This window comes from Oryctolagus cuniculus, chromosome 9 (assembly GCF_964237555.1).
Source record: "Oryctolagus cuniculus chromosome 9, mOryCun1.1, whole genome shotgun sequence".
Taxonomy (NCBI): domain Eukaryota; kingdom Metazoa; phylum Chordata; class Mammalia; order Lagomorpha; family Leporidae; genus Oryctolagus; species Oryctolagus cuniculus.
Window position 1 is genome coordinate 82,102,595 of NC_091440.1, and position 17,439 is coordinate 82,120,033.

General features: G+C 43.2%; 1 protein-coding gene across 7 annotated transcripts in view; it reads right to left on the reverse strand.

The window, feature by feature from the left end:
* FRY (FRY microtubule binding protein) overlaps positions 1-17,439 on the reverse strand; it is a 492,126-nt gene that overhangs the window by 93,166 nt on the left and 381,521 nt on the right. For all 7 annotated transcript variants that reach the window (XM_008273531.4, XM_070049049.1, XM_070049050.1 and 4 more), the window contains 4 exons: positions 16,629-16,783; positions 8,331-8,430; positions 7,852-8,023; positions 735-991 (listed from right to left, as the gene is read on the reverse strand). In XM_008273531.4, coding sequence (XP_008271753.3) covers positions 735-991; positions 7,852-8,023; positions 8,331-8,430; positions 16,629-16,783 — 684 coding nt within the window. The remainder of the gene's footprint in view (positions 1-734; positions 992-7,851; positions 8,024-8,330; positions 8,431-16,628; positions 16,784-17,439) is intronic.

Here is a 17,439-nt window from a genome sequence, read left to right on the forward strand (position 1 = left end):
AGAAGACCCCGGTGAAAAACAGAAGGGCAGTTGGAGTGTAAGTAGTTTTGAGTATCACGTCTATCTCAAAATCTTAGGAGGCGGGAAACGTGGGCACTGATCAGGAAGATGCCATTTTTCAGGAGATGCCGAATCAAGCAAGTACAATGCCAATTCATGAGATCTTTTTTTAACATGCTAGGCTTCTTAACTTTAAAATTACAATAAAATACATGTACTATAAAGCTGGCCATCCTAGCCCTTTTTTTTTTTTTTTTTTTAAGATTAATTAATTTATTTGAAAGGCAGAGTAGGCAGGGGCAGAGAGAGAGATCTTCCATCTACTGGTTTGTTCCCGAACCACTCTGGCTGCAACGGTCAGAGATGGGCCGATCAGAAGCTAGGAATTAGGAGCTTCCTCCAGGTCTCCCATGTAGGTACAGGGGCCCAAGGACTTGGGCCATCTTCCACTGCTGTCCCAGGCCATAGCAGAGAGCTGGATAGGAAGTGGGACAGCTAGGACTCGAACCAGCGCCCATATAGGATGCTGGCACTGCAGGCAGTGGCTTTACCCACTATGCCACAGCACTGGCCCCAATGCTAACCATTTTTACACAGCTCAATGGCACTAACGTCATCCACAGCGTTGGGCAGCTGTCTCCACCATCCACCCCCACGTGTGTGATGTTAAAAGATGAGTGCCATGTTCTGCGGGTTTGCAGCGCGGAGTCTGCTATTTGAGGCTCTGAGCTTACCTTGGCCGTCATGTACATGAGGTTATTCAGCACCAGCGACGTGGCTTCTGGAGAGCCCCAGCCATTCCCTTTCAGCCCATGAGAAGCAGTCGCTTCCCCTTCCCGGTCCTTGACTTCATCCTCCGGGCTGCTGGGGCTTGACCCTGGGAGGAGCAGCCTGCTGTCCACCAGCTCGATGTTGTGCAGCCAGGGCAGCAGGTAGGTGAGCATGGTCTGACGCCCATTTGGGTGCGTTGTGGGGAATCGCTGGCTCACCTCTAAAGAGAAGCGCAGTAACAGCGAGCCGTGTGTTGTTATTCCAGCAAATCAAAATACACACAGCAACTTACAGATTGAACGGTGCTTCCCACTGACAGTGTTTTCATAACACTCTCTTAGGCCAAGCAGCTCCCTTAAGCCACCAAAGCATAAGACTGAGGCTCATCCTCAAGTCTGTTGCTCCACACTGGTGCTCTGGGTAGGAAAGTGGCCCAGCACAGTGGGGACGAGCACAAGCTTGGTGAAAGCTGAAGGAGGTGGGCAGCTGCTTGGGTTCAAATCTGTGGTATGTGGAGGCAGTGTGTTACATTGGACAAGACAAGGGACTTGGAGTCAGGACATAGGTATAGATTCCAGGTCTACCGCACACTGCTGCAGGTAACTAGGGGCTGGTTATTTAATAACTCTGCTCCCCAGTTTCCTCATCTATAAAATGGGTCCCAAAGTGGGTTACTGAGAGGATTTAAATAAATAGCAACAGGGGCAGGCAATTGGCACAGTGGCCAAGACGCCTCTTGGGATGCTTGTATCCCAGGGGTTTGAGTCCTGGTTCTGCTTCTGATTCCAACTTCTTGTTGATGCACACCCTGGGAGGCAGCAAGTGATGGCTCAAGTACTTGGGGCCCTGCCACCCATGTGGGAGACTCAGACTGATTTCCAGGATCCTGGCTTCAGTCTGGAGTGAACCAGTAGATGGAATATCTTTGTCTTTTCCTCCTTTTCTGTTATCTCTGCCTTTCAAGTAAAAATAAGTAATATATAAATAATTTATTTATTTATTTATTTGAAAGGCTGAGTTATGGAGAGACAGTGAAGAGAGTGAGATCTTCCATCCACTGGCTCACTCCCCAAATGGCTGCAACAGCCAGAGTTGGGCCAATCCGAAGCCAGGAGCCAGGAGCTTCCTTAGGGCCTCCCACATGGGTGCAGGGGCCCAAGGACTTGGGCAATATTTTACTGCTTTCCCAGGCCATCAGCAGGGAGCTGGATCAGAAGTAGAACAGCCAGGGCTTGAACTGACACCCATGTGGTATGCTGGCACTGCAGGTAGTGGCTTTACCCACCATGGCATGGTGCCAGCCTTAAGAAAATTTTAAAAACACATAGCCATAATGTATGTAGCATTCTCTCAGCAGGTGCTGTGCCACCCAGCAGGCTATTGTCAATGTGATTAGCATGATCACCTTATCACTAACCCAATAATGGAATAGGCCCAGGCCATGGCACCTGCTGGAAAACTGTAGAGCAAGTGGAAGGGGTCTGCAAGGATTGCACACCACTTTGTGGGATGAGTGAATCCCAAGAGTGGGGCCTCCACACGCCGCCCAGCCACTTCACCATCACTTTCACTGACATCATTTCTGCATTATTTCCTTGTGTACGCTGCCTACAGATACAGAAGTACAGCTTTATAATCTTCTAGTCCTCGTGTCTATAGAAGAATCTGTTTTGTCCACAGGGAAATTAGAAAGCGTGGTCTCACGTGTATGTTGCTATACAGCGTGACAGATTACCAATCGAACGCCACAGAGCCCAGGAATTACACTCAGATAACCCGTAGATTCCCAGAACAGTAGCTTTAATGGATTTGGCCCTTTTCTTACAATGAAAAGTAGAATTTTTTTTTGAGAATTAAGAACATTTTTATGTTCTCTGTAATCATCAGACAGCACTAAGGCTGCTTTGTTTTCCACAGGCCAAAATTTCTAAATTTACTTAATTTCTTTTTTAAAGATTTTATTTATTTATTTGACAGGTAGAGTTACAGACAGTGAGAGAGACAGACAGAGAAAGGTCTTCCTTCCGTTGGTTCACTCCCCAAATGGCCGCAACGGTGCTGATCTGAAGCCAGGAGCCAGGCACTTCTTCCTGGTCTCCCATGCGGGTGCAGGGGCCCAAGGACTTGGGCCATCCTCCACTGCCCTCCCGGGCCATAGCAGAGAGCTGGACTGGAAGAGGAGCAACCAGGACTAGAACCAGCACCTATATGGGATGCCGGAGTCACAGGCGGAGGATTAACCCAGTGCACCATGGTGCCGGCTCCAAATTTACTTAATTTCTAAATGTATGGCTGTGAAGACTGATGCTATGGACTGAGATGATGCATACTCAGGTCCTTGTCAAAGCAGAACATTCATTATTCCAAGGTTTTGGTCATTTTCTAGGGAAGACTCATTGTGCGAGGCACGATGGATGCAGCAAAGACTTACTACACTTCTGCCCTTGGGAAGGAGACTTTGAGACAAGTCATGGTGACAAATCTGGGGCAAGCGAACAAGTGACAAATGACACAGGAAAGGCACAGAACGCTTTGGTGGGTTCACTGGAGGAAAATGGCTTCCGGTTGCAAAAATTCAGGATAGTTCTATGGTGGGAGAACTGTTTCAATTCCCCCTAAAAAGGAACTGGACTTTGGAGAGGGAAAGAATTCAGAACAGAAGGACAGCAGCACCACCAATTTTAAAACAATGGTATCAAAATCTGTGGGTTTTCTTTGGCAGCAGTGGTCACCTCCTGAAGCATGACATACTTTGCTTGTTAACTATTGCTCACTTATTCCTACACCTTGTCTCTCAGATGCAAAGCCAGAGAGCATGGGGATGCCTCTTTGAGGGACCCCAAGTACCTACATTAGCACTTGGGTTATAGAGGCATTTTGGAAGGGAAGAGAGAAAAAGAAGATGCCACAGACGTGTGAACAATCCCCCACTCCTCCACGTCTCCAGAAACAAATACAATGCATGTTGCTGTTGGTGGGATGCAAGATGCATTTTCCGCTTCCTCTGGGAGGGGCCTGAACAGCTTGTCTGGCTGCTTAGAGTAATTAGGTCACCTGAAATGACAGGCAATAAAAACCTCACCACAGGGTTTATGAGAGTCAAGGCTGTAAAAACACAAGGTAGGAATCTATCGTAACCTCTTATTTTTTCCATGTTATTTTGAAAAGTTATTGACTCATAAGTCAAAATAGCCAAAAGCTAAATTCATGGAGAGAGTGTAGGCTGAAGGTGTTGCAGCTCATTCCATGAACTTCTTCCCTTGTTAAACTTGCTGGACTATTTATCTCCTCTCCCCCGAACCATCAGCCTCTCCCAATTCATTGGCTTCTCCCTCGCCACGAAGAAACCTGCTCCTATCCTGCTCATCCTTCAAAGCCCCTGCCCTGACTTTGACCCAGCCCCCCCACCCCCAGCCCCCAACCCTGCAGCTGCAGTCTCTCTCTTCCCTCCTTTCTCAGCCAGGACACTGCAATCTGGCTTCTGTTGCCACCTCTCACGGGAATGACCACACTCATCAATAAATGACCACACTCATCAATGGACTGTGAGATCCAGAGGGTCACTTTTAAATCTTATCTTCTGGGATCTCTCTGTTCCATCAGAGGATGTGGACTGCTCACTCTGTCCTAAATCCTCATTTTTCTCTAGGTTTCTATGAAACCCATCTCCTGGGTGGTCTCTGTCCTCTCCAAGCTTGAGTCCTTTCCTTCTCGGGCCCCTAGCTGATCCTTAGAACAGTTGGTAAGAGCTGAGTGTTAGGGCTGGTGTTGTGGCATAGCGGGTCAAGCCACCACCTGCAGCACTGGCATCCCATATGTGCACCGCTTTACATTCTGGCTGCTCCACTTCCAAACCAGCTCCCTGCTAATGCGCCTGGGAAAGCAGTGGAAGATGGCCCAAGTGCTTGGGCCCCTGCACCCACGTGGGAAACTGGGAAAAATGCTCCTGGCTTCAGCCTGACCTAGTCCTGGCCATTGCAGCTATTGGGAGAGTGAACCAGCAGATGGAAGCTCTATCTCTCCCCTTCTCTCTGTAATTCTGACTTTCAAATAAATCTTTTTTTTTTTTTTTAAAGCCCTCACTCTTGTACTCTCTCTGCTCCTAATCTCACCGTGCCCTTGGCCCTAACCCCTCCTATTCTTCTAGGAGCATCAGTGTTGGCTTTCCCTTGAGTCCAGGCCTGTCCACACCTGAGGATTCCTGGCAGAGGTCCCCACTCAACATCCCACGCTGAGCGTGCGATCTGTGCCTCACCCTAACCCTCCCTTGTCACTCTCGCAGCTCGCTCTGTTCTCCACCAGTCCACCAGAGGACGCACCAGGCCCTCTCTCTGGTGTGCCACCCCAGCACCTCGTGACTCCTGTCTCTCCCCTCCACTCTCACAGGGCCTTTAGCATTTCACATTTCCTCCTTGGATCACTGTCATCGTTTCCTAATTGGTATCTTCTCTTTAGGTTGGGTTTTCTCTAATCCGCCCTCCATCCTGAAGCCAGTCTTTCTGTAGAACACAGGCTGACCTTGGCCCCCACCCCCTTCTGGTTTGGAACTCATGAGTGATGTTCAAAACCCCAGCTGTGTGCTTGGTTGCCCTCCATGTTCACAGGGCTCTGAAGGCTCAAGGGACACATTCAGAAGCTGGCCAACCTACACATTCCCTGGCACAGGACACAAGGCCTTCTGAGACTTGTCATCTTCCTCTCCATCTGTCCCTGACCATTTCTGGCTTTGCCCCTTCCCTGTATGCTCAGTTAGCCACACTGACCTCTCTGTGACCTCTGGAGTGCATCGTGGTGCTATTTCCTACCTCTAAGCCAAGGCCTCTGCTCTTCTCTTGGCCTGTAATGTCTATCAATTACTTGTCCACCTCGCAAATCTCTGCTCTGCTTTCAAACTGCAGCTCAGACATCAACTTCTCTGGGAAATCTTACCCCAACCCCAACAACTGATTGTTCCTGAGCTTCCATCCCATGCATGTCATACTCTTTCTAGAACAGCAGTTCTCTTACTGTGTCATAACTGTATAAATGCACATCTATCTTTATGACTACACTATGGCCCTTTGATGGGAGGGACCATTTTATTCACCTCTTTTTTTCCCCAAGACCCACAGCTCGGTTGACATGAATAAAAATAAATCTTAGTTTTCCAAAAAGAATTTATTAAAAAAGCCTTTCTTGGGTGTCCCCACTGTTTCAGGTATACTGCATCATGCAGGGATGTGATGAACTCTGCTTGAGACCGAGAGAGCGATTTGCATGGTAGAGGTAGACGCAAAATTATATTTAAGGAGTCTGGAGAGTTAGGGAGAGGGAGGGAGCCATTCCCAGGATCGAGAACAACATGTGCAGTGCAAAGATTTATGGGAATGCCCAGCACGCTGGTCAGAGATTATGTGATATTGCTTTAGAGGGTTGAAAGGATGAAAGAGTTTTTTTTTTTTTTAAATACATTAAAGAGCTCTAATTCTATAGCAATCACTTTGTAGGAATTTGTAGGAAGACAGTTGTAGATTTAATTCTGGTTTGACTGCTTCCTAGCTATATGGTCTTGAATAAATTTTTTTTTAGATTTACTTATGTTTGAAAGGCAAAGTTAGAGAGAGAGAGAGAGAGAGAGAGAGAGGAAGAGATAGACAGATAAAGATATAGATTGATAGATACATAGAGAGGGAGAGAGAGGGAGAGAAGTATTTTCCATCTGCTGCTTAACTCCCCAGAAGGCTTCAATGGCCAGTGCTGGACCAGGCTGAAGCCAGGAGCCAGAGCTTTACCCTGGTCTTCCACGTGGGTGGCAAGGCCATCTGCTGCTGCTTTTCTTGGGTCATTAGCAGGGACCTGGATCAGAAGTGGAGCAACTGAGACATGAACTGGTGCCTATATGGGATGCTGACATTGCAGGCAGTGGCTTTACCTACTATGCCACAATGCTAGCCCCTTGAGCAAATTATATATCATCTTTAAGCCTTAGTCTCTTGCCTGTAAAATACAAATGGTGGCGGTGGTGCTGCTAGTGATGATTGCACGCTAGTGCTGGGCCAGTTGCATGGTTTTTGTGAGCTCACGCTAGTCCTCCTCCTCTGCGAGGTAGTTCTTATTGAAGATGAGGAAACAAGAGTTTGGACATTCTGTGATTTGTCCAAGGTCAAACAGCCGGTGACTGACTGGGCTGGGGTTTGAACCCAGGCTACCTCACTCCAGAGCCTCTGTCATAACCATTATACTACACGCCTGCTGGGGTGTAAAGATTGTATAATAAAGACAATGCCCATTAAAGTACTTAATGTACAGCCTAAAACAAAAGGACACTCCATAAATGGAAGCTGCTGTTGCAGACATTTATGTTTAGGACAGGTAGGCCGGGAGGTTAGAATTGAGAAGTGTTGTATGGATCTGGCTTTGCCTAGGAATGTGGATCACAACCCAGAGGATGGATTTGGTCAGGGTCGTCAGAGGCAGGGGGGTGGAAGAGGATCTGGACGAGGGCAGTGGTGAGGTAGATGGAAAAAGAGGATGAATTCCAGAGGCCAAAGTATACCCCTTGACACGGTGCTCCAGGAGCTTAGATAAGAAGTTAACCGAGAAATGCGATTCTTTAAAAACAGACTTTCACAAAAGTCATTCATGAAGATTGCTTATAAAGTATGCCAAGAATCAGTCTCCGCAATTCATATATGCAGCAACATGGCAACTGCAGCCTCTCTCCCAACCAAGAACAAACAACTCTCAGAAATTACATAAGCAACTGTGAATACCAAGTTACTCAGCTGTATTTAGTTTCTTGGGAAATTTACATAGAAAATACATATAGAAGTATTATTAGTACTCTAAGCATCTTTGCATTTGTCATATGTATGTTTATGCCTATACTGCTTTAGATTAACTTTTTTTTTTTTTTTTTACATTTTAAAGTTGTTTTAGTCTTTACTTCCATGCGTAACTGGATTTAGCCAATAAACTATTTTGATCTATGGATTTAGCATCAACTATTCTGTTTCTCAAATTATGCTTGGATTTTAGCAGGGAAATTGCTTAGAGCACCAGAAATGCTTGCCTATCTCATTACTGACTACCATGCGGTACCTGAGAAAAGTGGAAGGGTGAGTTCAGGGTACATCCTGGCCAGTTCACACGACAGGAGGGCGAGGGACACACTGTAGAGGGGTGGTAACGGGCCGTGGGTCCCATACAGAATGCTGCCAGGCCTCTGCTCGGCGACTTTCTTCGAGTATACAAAAAGCTTTGCCTCAAGGATCTAAAGAGAGGTAGGACAAGAAGAAAAGTATGAGAAAAATTAGCTGGGTACCTCTGGAGCATTTCTGTTTGAAAAAAGCCAGCAGTTACAGAGCGAATAGAGTATAAGAGGAAAAGCACGAGTCAATTACTCTGTTTACTGAAGATTATATGATTGGTTTTCACTCTTCACACTACCAATGATAAGCACAGATGAATAAATGTGTTTCAATAAACAGCAACTCAGCAATCAAACACCGTTTCTGTTTGTGTGTGTGTGTGTGTGTGTTCAAGGAAGGAAATTTCGCACAACAATAAATGATACTTACCTGCATGAGCTGCATGGAGATTTCATAAATCTCTCTGTTGGTGTCAGAAGCCTTGAATAGAACAAGGTTTAATAGCGTCACTATGTCGAAAGGATAGTTCCTAAAAGAAACATAAACAGCATAGTTTACAAGACAGCCTGGCTAATAATCTTGACAATCGGAGCACAACAAGCTCAGGCACTTACCAATGATCTGCCCAGGCCCAATTTTACTTCTATTGTTTGCATTTTATGAGTAGATGGAATACAGTGATTATTTTTACTTAAAATAGAATATCGTAATGCCAGGATGAAAGACTGCAAAAATCTGATGCCAACAGATTTTAATGAAAACCAAATATGAGTGAAGAGAAGAGGAGAGGACATGTGTGTGAAGTTTCTCAATAGCTCATTCAATTCCTATTTTCATGTGATGCATCTGAACGTACTAAGTGCAAAACAATGATCAGGAAGTAAGTGTGAGGTACTGACACAGCGCTTGTTAGTAGGAGGAACTGCAGGTTAGTGATGGAGGCAGACTATACAGTCCAGGTCTGGGGGCACAACCCACAGCAGGCCCCCAGACCCCTTAGGAGGAACACCTACGTCAGAGCAGGGTACAAGTAAAACGATTCTTGAAGCATCAGGCCACAGGAGGGGCAGAGTGGCGAATGCCACAGGCAGAGAGGAGAGCATTTTGAAAGATTTTAAGCAGCTGGCACCGTGGCTCACTAGGCTAATCCTCCGCCTTGCAGCGCCGGCACACTGGGTTCTAGTCCCAGTCGGGGCGCCGGATTCTGTCCCGGTTGCCCCTCTTCCAGGCCAGCTCTCTGCTGTGGCCCGGGAGTGCAGTGGAGGATGGCCCAAGTGCTTGGGCCCTGCACCCCATGGGAGACCAGGGTAAGTACCTGGCTCCTGCCATTGGATCAGCGCGGTGTGCCGGCCACAGCGCGCCTGCCGTGACAGCCATTGGAGGGTGAACCAACGGCAAAGGAAGACCTTTCTCTCTGTCTCTCTCTCTCACTGTCCACTCTGCCTGTCAAAAAAAAAAAATTAAAAAAAAAAAAAAGAAAGATTTTAAGCAAGAAATGGGAAGATAGCCTCTGTAAAAGAAATGACTCTCTGTGTAGTAGATGGAATGAAGGAAACAGAGAGATGGCAGGAAATGGGGCTATGGTGGTGGTGGGTTTAGATGATGACTGACCAATGGCCTTCATCCTCAGTTTCAGAGAACCAAGTGAAGGATCCACCGTGGGGCAGGGGGCTCGTAGATTCCTATCTGAACAATCGTTCTGGCTGCTGTGTAGAGAACGGACTGCAGGGGCTAAGAGCAGAGGCTGTTACAAGAATCCAAAAGAAGGGGCCAGGACTGCGGTATAGTGAGCAAAGCTATGGTTTACAAAGCCAGCATCCCTTATGGGTGCCAGTTTGAGTCCCAGCTGTCCACTTCTGAGCCAACTCCCTACTAATGTGCCTTGGAAAGCAGCAGATGGTCCAAGTACTTGGGACCCTGTTACTCATGGGAAACAAAGATGAAGCTCCTTCCTGGCTTCAGCCTGGCCTAGTGCTGGCTGTTGTGACCAACTTGGTGGTGAACCAGTGGATGGAAGATCTCTCTCTCTCTCTCTCTCTCTCTCTCTCTCTCTCTTCCCTTCCCTCGCCCCCTGCTGCTGCATAACTCAGACTTTCAAATAAATAAATAAATCTTTAAAAAAAGAGAATCTCAAAAGCAGTTGATGAGGGGTTTGAATTAGGGCAGGGACATTAGAGACAGAAAGGAGGGGATATATTTGCAGACCACTGCGGAGTTAAAATCAGCAGCTTTTGGTCATCATTTGTATATGTGGGATGGGAACTAGGGGACTGGAATGCAGTGAGTACTGCCCTTGGCAGTAGAACCAATCAGAATATGGAGATTAAATAATGTTTTCTTGTTATTTAAGGGTGACATCTTCTCATTGTATTTCTTTATTTTGCTGCACAAAAGCAATGATAAATCAAGAACTTCCAGTGAGATGAACAAGCAGGGAATGGTCTAGATGTAGAAGGTGAGTGCCTTATGTTTATTTCAGGCCACTCTCAAAGAGCAGAAGATAGCTTGGAGGTGAAAAAATGCATTATCTTTTTTTTCTATGATTTCCATCTTTTGATCCTATATAATTCTATAAAACAACATTGCCTAAAAAGTTCTAGTTTAGGACAGTAACCCTTCTAGAAAATCATATTCCTACTATGAAGACATCCCATTTGATTAAGTGAGAGAGAGAGCAAGAATTGGTTAAAGTCAAGAAAAAGGATTTCCACGTAATATTACTCAACTAGCACATTTTTATGATACCAGTAATGCATGAATACATTTTTCTTCTAAAAGATTCAAGCAACATGTTAGGGCTGAAAAATCCAGTAAAGATGCTTCATTCAAATGGCTGGCAAGCTGGTGCTGGCTATGGATAGCTGTATAGAATAAAATGCAGAAGTGACCCAACTATGTTCTCTCTCTCATCTGCTTTGGTTCTAGCTCAGAGGCAACACTTTGATGTGTATTCCAGGACACATGCAAATATGTCCACTTAAATACCCCTTCCCCAAAGCAGAGGATTTTAAACACAAATGTGTGTGCTACTTGATTTCATTTTTCACTGAGCTCTAAGGCTTGCTTCAGTCTTCTTAGCATCTGCATAGTATTCCACAGTACAGATGCATCATAAATAACCATTCTGGTGATGGATGCTGTGATGTGCTACCGGGGGCCTTGTTTTAGGAATGAGGTTCTCAACTCTGCAACTAAAGCATTGCAGCTGATATCGCGGAGCTGAATCCTTCCCTGAAAATGCCTTTAGCCAAGGAGATTTGCCCGAGTGAGAATCAGTCTGCTTCCCAGGACCGGGCCATGTGGGGCGGATTATGGTTTTCTTTTCTCTGCTCAGTCTTGCTTGTTTTACTTCCCTATAGATGTCAGCCTTAAGGACACTCCTTAATACATTTTTATGCACTCAGATCTCCATCTGAGAATCTCTTTGCTAGGGAATCGAACCTCTGATATACACTGATAATGTTTAGGGTACTTTCAATTTCTCAATATTATGGAGCAACAAACACCAAATATATTTTTTTAGAAAAGATTCCTAGAAAATATCATTCAGAGGCAAAGACATTTCAATTTTGGTAGATATTGCTATGTTGTCCCTCCAAAATAGCTCTATTTATTTGCATTCTACAATGATTACTTTTCTGGAACTTTTATTTTTAAATGAACACAGCGTACAGGTGGTGTCTTTGTTGGGAAATTGGGGAGGCCCCCAGATGATGGCGGGGATGATGACAGGGCTCAGAATGATGATGGATGAAGGAGGTTATCATCTGCTTACTTCGTGCCCCGCACTGCACCAACGCCTTTACTGAGATTTGTTATTTAAGCCTTACCACAAGCTCAGAGAGTTGAGGACTCTCCCAAGATCATACAGAAGGGGTGGAACCTAGACCCCAAGATGTGTCTGATTCTAAAGAATTCAAGTGCTAGACCACAGTGTTCTCAGCCTTGTAGACAACCCAAATAGCACAGTGAGTGCGCTGTTAGCCCATCTTACTTGGAACTCTTACAAACTGCAGTATCTAGAGAAAGTAGAAAGAGCTTCTTCCCAGGTTCCCCAGCAGCAGAGATGCCCAGCTGCTGCTCTGTCTCTGGGTTTCATAATATATATTTACACCGAAAAGAACCCCCCAAAATACTGCCATTTGAATAGGGACTTAAAGGCAGGAAAGGGGTAGACGAAGCCTCCTTCTTATGCAAGCCATACACTTGCCCATGTGATTAGGGCACTGAATTAGTCACTTAAGACTGAGCCATGAAATTCATTGACAGGAACAGCACAGAAGCAGAAAATGAAAGAAACCCAGAGAAGGAAAGCAGAAATATTCCACATAAGCAAAAGAGCACACCTAGAAAGCTGCACTTAGATGTTTAAAATAGGCTTAGAACCAAAATGCTACACCTTTCAGTACTTGTTCAACATAGACAGGGTTAAAGAGAAGTAACAGTTGTTTTCATACAGTGCAACCAAACAGTAAACTACATATGGATGGTAAGCAGAATGCAGAAAGGAAACAAGACATAAAACCATTTCTTCCAATGTACAAGAGAGGGGATTTTGGAGAATTTGGGAGATGTCTATTAGCTGTGGACAAAATGACCAAGCTTGGGATGGCTTTGAAATATTCTGAAGAGAAACAGCTTTTATTAGTTGATGGAGAGGATTATGTCATAACCTTGTCCCTCCAACAACTGGAGAATAGTTTACACAGGGGTGCTAACTATGTGCCCGGCCTTAGACCAAGAAATGGGCTTTACTAATCCTTAAGCTTACCCCATCTTATCCACAAGGAAGCATTTATAACTTGCTCAACAGGGCACACCTGATTAGATGCAGTGTGAGGGTTTGAACCCACGACAATCGATTTCCAGACCCCAAATTGCCACACTGTGCTCTCCTGAAATACTCCAGTGGGCGGACAAGGCTGAATGAGGCTATGCATGATCCGGTAGAGTGTGATATGCATTCATGAGTCATTAGCTTCTCTTGTCTTCCCTGTTAATGGATGAGTGTTATTTCCTTAAGAAAATGTGGGGCATTTACTTTTAGGAATTTAAATTTGCTAGGCTTGGTTTAAATTAAGAAAGATTTATAGGATGTTAACTTGGAGCAAAATAAACATGCAAACAATGAGAACACAAACTACCTTCAAAAATAAACCAAATAAAATTCTTTTAAAAATTAAAACTTTGATCTTAAAAATAGTTCTAGAATATCTAATAACATATTTTAAGCTCATGTTGAAGGGTAAAAATAAAAACAATGGTATTTTAACTATTTAATTAAATGTGAGTTAAGGTAGTGATTGGAAATGGCCCACACTTTAAATATACAGCATATGATTTACCATGATTTATATCCTTGGAAAGCCATTTAGTTTCTTTTTTAGTTTCCTTATCTGTTCTGCACTGATCTCATTGGGAGGGAGTTGAGAAGTTAGTAAGAACATGCACAGAAGCCAAATATTTATTTGAACTAAAGCTGCTTGACAGGTAAGCTGTTTTCTTTCATGCTGTATTATAGTACCGACAAGTATTTGATAGTTTTTAATGAAAAGCATAAATATATTTTATGAAAACTTCTTCAAAATTAATATTACATTTTCAAATTTATCCTCACTTTCCCTGGTCCTACTGAAGTTCCATTCTGGTTTCTTGTCTCCCAATTTCATTAGAGTCATAGCATAGCCTCACATAGCTAATCTCCATGTATGAACATACATGTCCACATAAACACACAGCCCTATTTCTGCAAAGGAAATGGAAAAAGAATGTAGAGGATAAATTTTCTTTTAATTATCACATCTAATGAGCAGAAGGATCGATATATTAACTATATAAAAATAATTTATTCTTCTAAAACTAAAGGTAGAAAATTAAAGTTGACAAGAGCACTTACAAGTTTCAGTCTATTAAGCTGACCCAACTGTAAGTGGTTTGTTAATGAAGGAATCTGCTTATAAACAGTCATAGTCCCCTAAAACTGAATCCACATGTGATCAGTTCTGTTTGAAAAGGAGGAGGAAATTATTTATTTTACAAGAAAGATTCTTTGTTGTGGAAAATGGCCTGTGGGAGTTACTATACAGACAACTTGCTTAAGAAATTTAAAATGTGATTCATTTTGCATATGACTCTTTGGGAACTTAGTTCATAAGATAAAGTAGTTAATTGCTTTTCAGGTATAAACTTACAGAGAACAAATCAAGTAAATGCTGAACACATTAGAATTGATTTTCAAAAAAAAAAATCAAATGTCTGGACATTTGTGCAAAATGTCCGACATAGTGCAAAGATTGTGCAAGGCTTTCTGGAACCCTGTCTAGACTACATGGGCTGAGAATTTATGGGGATAAAGAGCAAGTTCAGGCCACAGTTGAAACTTTAAACTCGGAACCTGCCTGTGGTGAGAAATGGCAGAAGTGTTGGCCACTGTGAGGTCCTGGCCATGGGGTCCCCTGGCCCACTGTCCTTCCTTTGGGAGTGGTGGGCATCACAAATGTACATAGATAAGCAATGCTTGTCCAAAAAATCTGAATAGCTCAGTAGGATTCTTTAAATAATCCACTTGGAACACAAAGCATTTTAGGCCTAATATTTTTGTGACTAGAGATATTACTGAAATTGAGACTATATTGCTAAATTCACAGAGCATTCATTTTTTTCCCTAAGGAAAAAAAATACCTAGATTTAGTCACAGGAATGCAGTGTGATATGTTATGAGATGACCATGCAGTGAAATAAATTTGACTACAACAGTTCAAACCAAGTTCACTGGGTGAAGGACAGCAGAGAGGGGAAACTTTTATGACTTTTATTTGTCAAAGAATAGACGTCCAAGTCACAGATTCTAAATACATATTTTGAAATCAAAGGGTTATGTGGACAAAACTTTCATTTTTAAAATGTTGAAATATCTGAAAATAAGAACAAAAACACTCCAGGGAAAGAGGTTTTTGCAACAGTGTTATTTTGCTAGTGCTTTGTAAGTATAAATAATTTTTCAATAATACTTTTATCAGGAAATAAAATAGAATGGAAAATCAGTTTAGGTTGTATCCATCTGCTGCAGCTTTTATGGAGATTAAAGCATACAAAAAAAAAAGAAGTAAAAATTCTGCTAGTGAGATTTAGAATAATGAAAGCTTTATCATGTAATGATATCTTCTATCTTTTTAAAAGAAGGAGAAACATTTTAAAGAAAAACTTATCTTTTTAAATAGCATGCTTATTTTGGGTTTATTGAAAGTAGATGTCTTTTAAAACACTGTTCTTATTAATTTAGACCCATAATAGGTTAGAATTTAAGACAAATTCACTTTTGTTCCCTGCATCCAATAGCTCAAGATAGTTATTTAAATATATTTGATTAAAAAGGAAAAATCTAAAGTCTATGAAGGGTCTTTTTAAAAATAAACTTAAGCTTCATTCTCTCAATTTTCCTGCTACTTAACTTATTTCTTGTGAATACTATGCAACTTGGAGAATCTACATTAAGCCTTTCATCTTTTCTATGAAAAAATTTCACTCAATAAATCTTAGCATTGAAAGACCAATATACATAATCAGGATAGTGATTTTTTTTTTAATATTTGAGAAAGGTGACAAAAGGAGGGAGAAGGTGAGTGGGGAGAGAGGGAGAGAGAGAGGAAGAGAGGGAGAGAGGGAGAGGAGGAGAGCAAGAGAGGGAGAGAGAGAGAGAGAAAGAGACAGACAGATACAGAGAAAGCATGCACAAATGTCCCATCCACTGATCCACTCTTCAAATGCTGGGGATGTCCTGGGCTGGGCCCAGCTAAAGCTGGGAACCAGGAATACAACTGGGGGTCAGGAACTCAATTACTTGAGTCCTCATTGCTGCCTCCTAGGGCCTACACTGGTCATGGAGCCTAGTGACCCTGATACGGGATGCTGGGGTCTTGACTGCTAGGCCAGTTGCCTGCCCTATAGTGTAGTGGTTTTGAAAGTATAATCTATGGAATTTGCAGTGTCACCATTTCTTTTTTTTTTCCCCCAAAGTTTTTGACAAAAGGAGTTTTAAAATTTGTAGGCCACCTTCTGGGTTTGGTTTGAAGATGACTAAAGGATTTATAATTCACACTTGTCACAAATACTTCTAGATATTGTTTAGTTCCTTTAATGTATCTTTTTAAACATGGTTTACAAGTACTTGATCTAATGTTTCACTGTGAATTTTGAGGCACTTGGAAGATTTATGATGCGGGGGCGGTTGACCTGGTGGTGAAGATCCTGCCTGAGATGCCTGCACACCGGATCAGAGTGCCTGGTTCCATTTCCAGCTCTGCTCCTGATTCCGTTTTTCTGCTAATGTAGACCCTGGCAGGTGACTGTGCTAGCTCAAGAAATTGGTCTCTGTCATCAGTGTGGGAGACCTAGATTGAGTTCCTGGGTCCTGGCTTTGGCCCAAGCCTAGCCCCCTCCACTGCAGGCATTTAAGGAGAGAACCAGTGGACGGGAGCTTTCTCTTTTTTTTACCCTGTCTGCCCCTTGGGAAGCAGTGGGGTGGTGGTGGTGGTGGTTGGTGGCATGCTGTAGCAACAATTCACTCTGATAAAATGAGAAAAAAACATAACTGCAAACTTACAGGGAGCGGTTTATCCGCTGGGGACACATAGGCCATTTTGTATTTTCATAGACCTTGCTCAGATAATTGCAAAACAGTCATATTGTGCTTATCTGCTACTTATGACTACTAAGAAAAATTCCTACCTGCTTCCACACACAGTTGCTATGGCTTTGAAGCAGCCAGATGCAAGTTGGTAGGAGCCTGTGTAGCATCGGTCAATTGCCCAATTGAAAAGATTTATTTGGTCAGGATTGAGTTCCAATAGCAAGACAACAACTTCACAGCCGAGTTGGTGAACCTGAATATATGAGGCAAATCAATTATTCACAATTAAGAAAACAATGTGCTAGAGAAAGATACAAGATCAAGCGTAGTCAATATACATTTAGTAAAATCAAAGACTGGTCATCCCTTTTGATTAATTTTAAGGTACATATTCTTCTTCAAGAGGGTGTAATGTTACAATGGAAAACTGAAATATATACACCCCATTTAACCATCTCTAAATCTACAGTCTATATTTTAACTCTGAAAAAGTGGTAAATTTTTGGCAATATTTCTTTTTTTGCATTTAACATTTTTTTTTCCTGAAGAACACAAGTGCTTGGTTTAAAAAATCCAATATACAATAGAATATCCTCTATGTATACAAAATCTTCTAAGGAAAATTTCCAATATGATAAAGAGGCTTGATCAGTAAAATATACCATGTGAAGCTTGACTGCCAATTTTTTACAAAGAAATCCAGTCTCAACAGACTCTTCTTCACTGGAGGCTTCCCCAGGGAAACACACCCCACATAGAATTCAGAGGATTCCTATCTGTTGATTGCTTCATTGCCTGTGGCATCAGGATCACGGCGGCCACGTGCATTTGTCCAGGAGGAGCCCGGGGCCTGGAGGCCGCGTGCCCTACCATGTTCCTGCTTCTCTTCAAGGTGCCTACTCTTTCTGC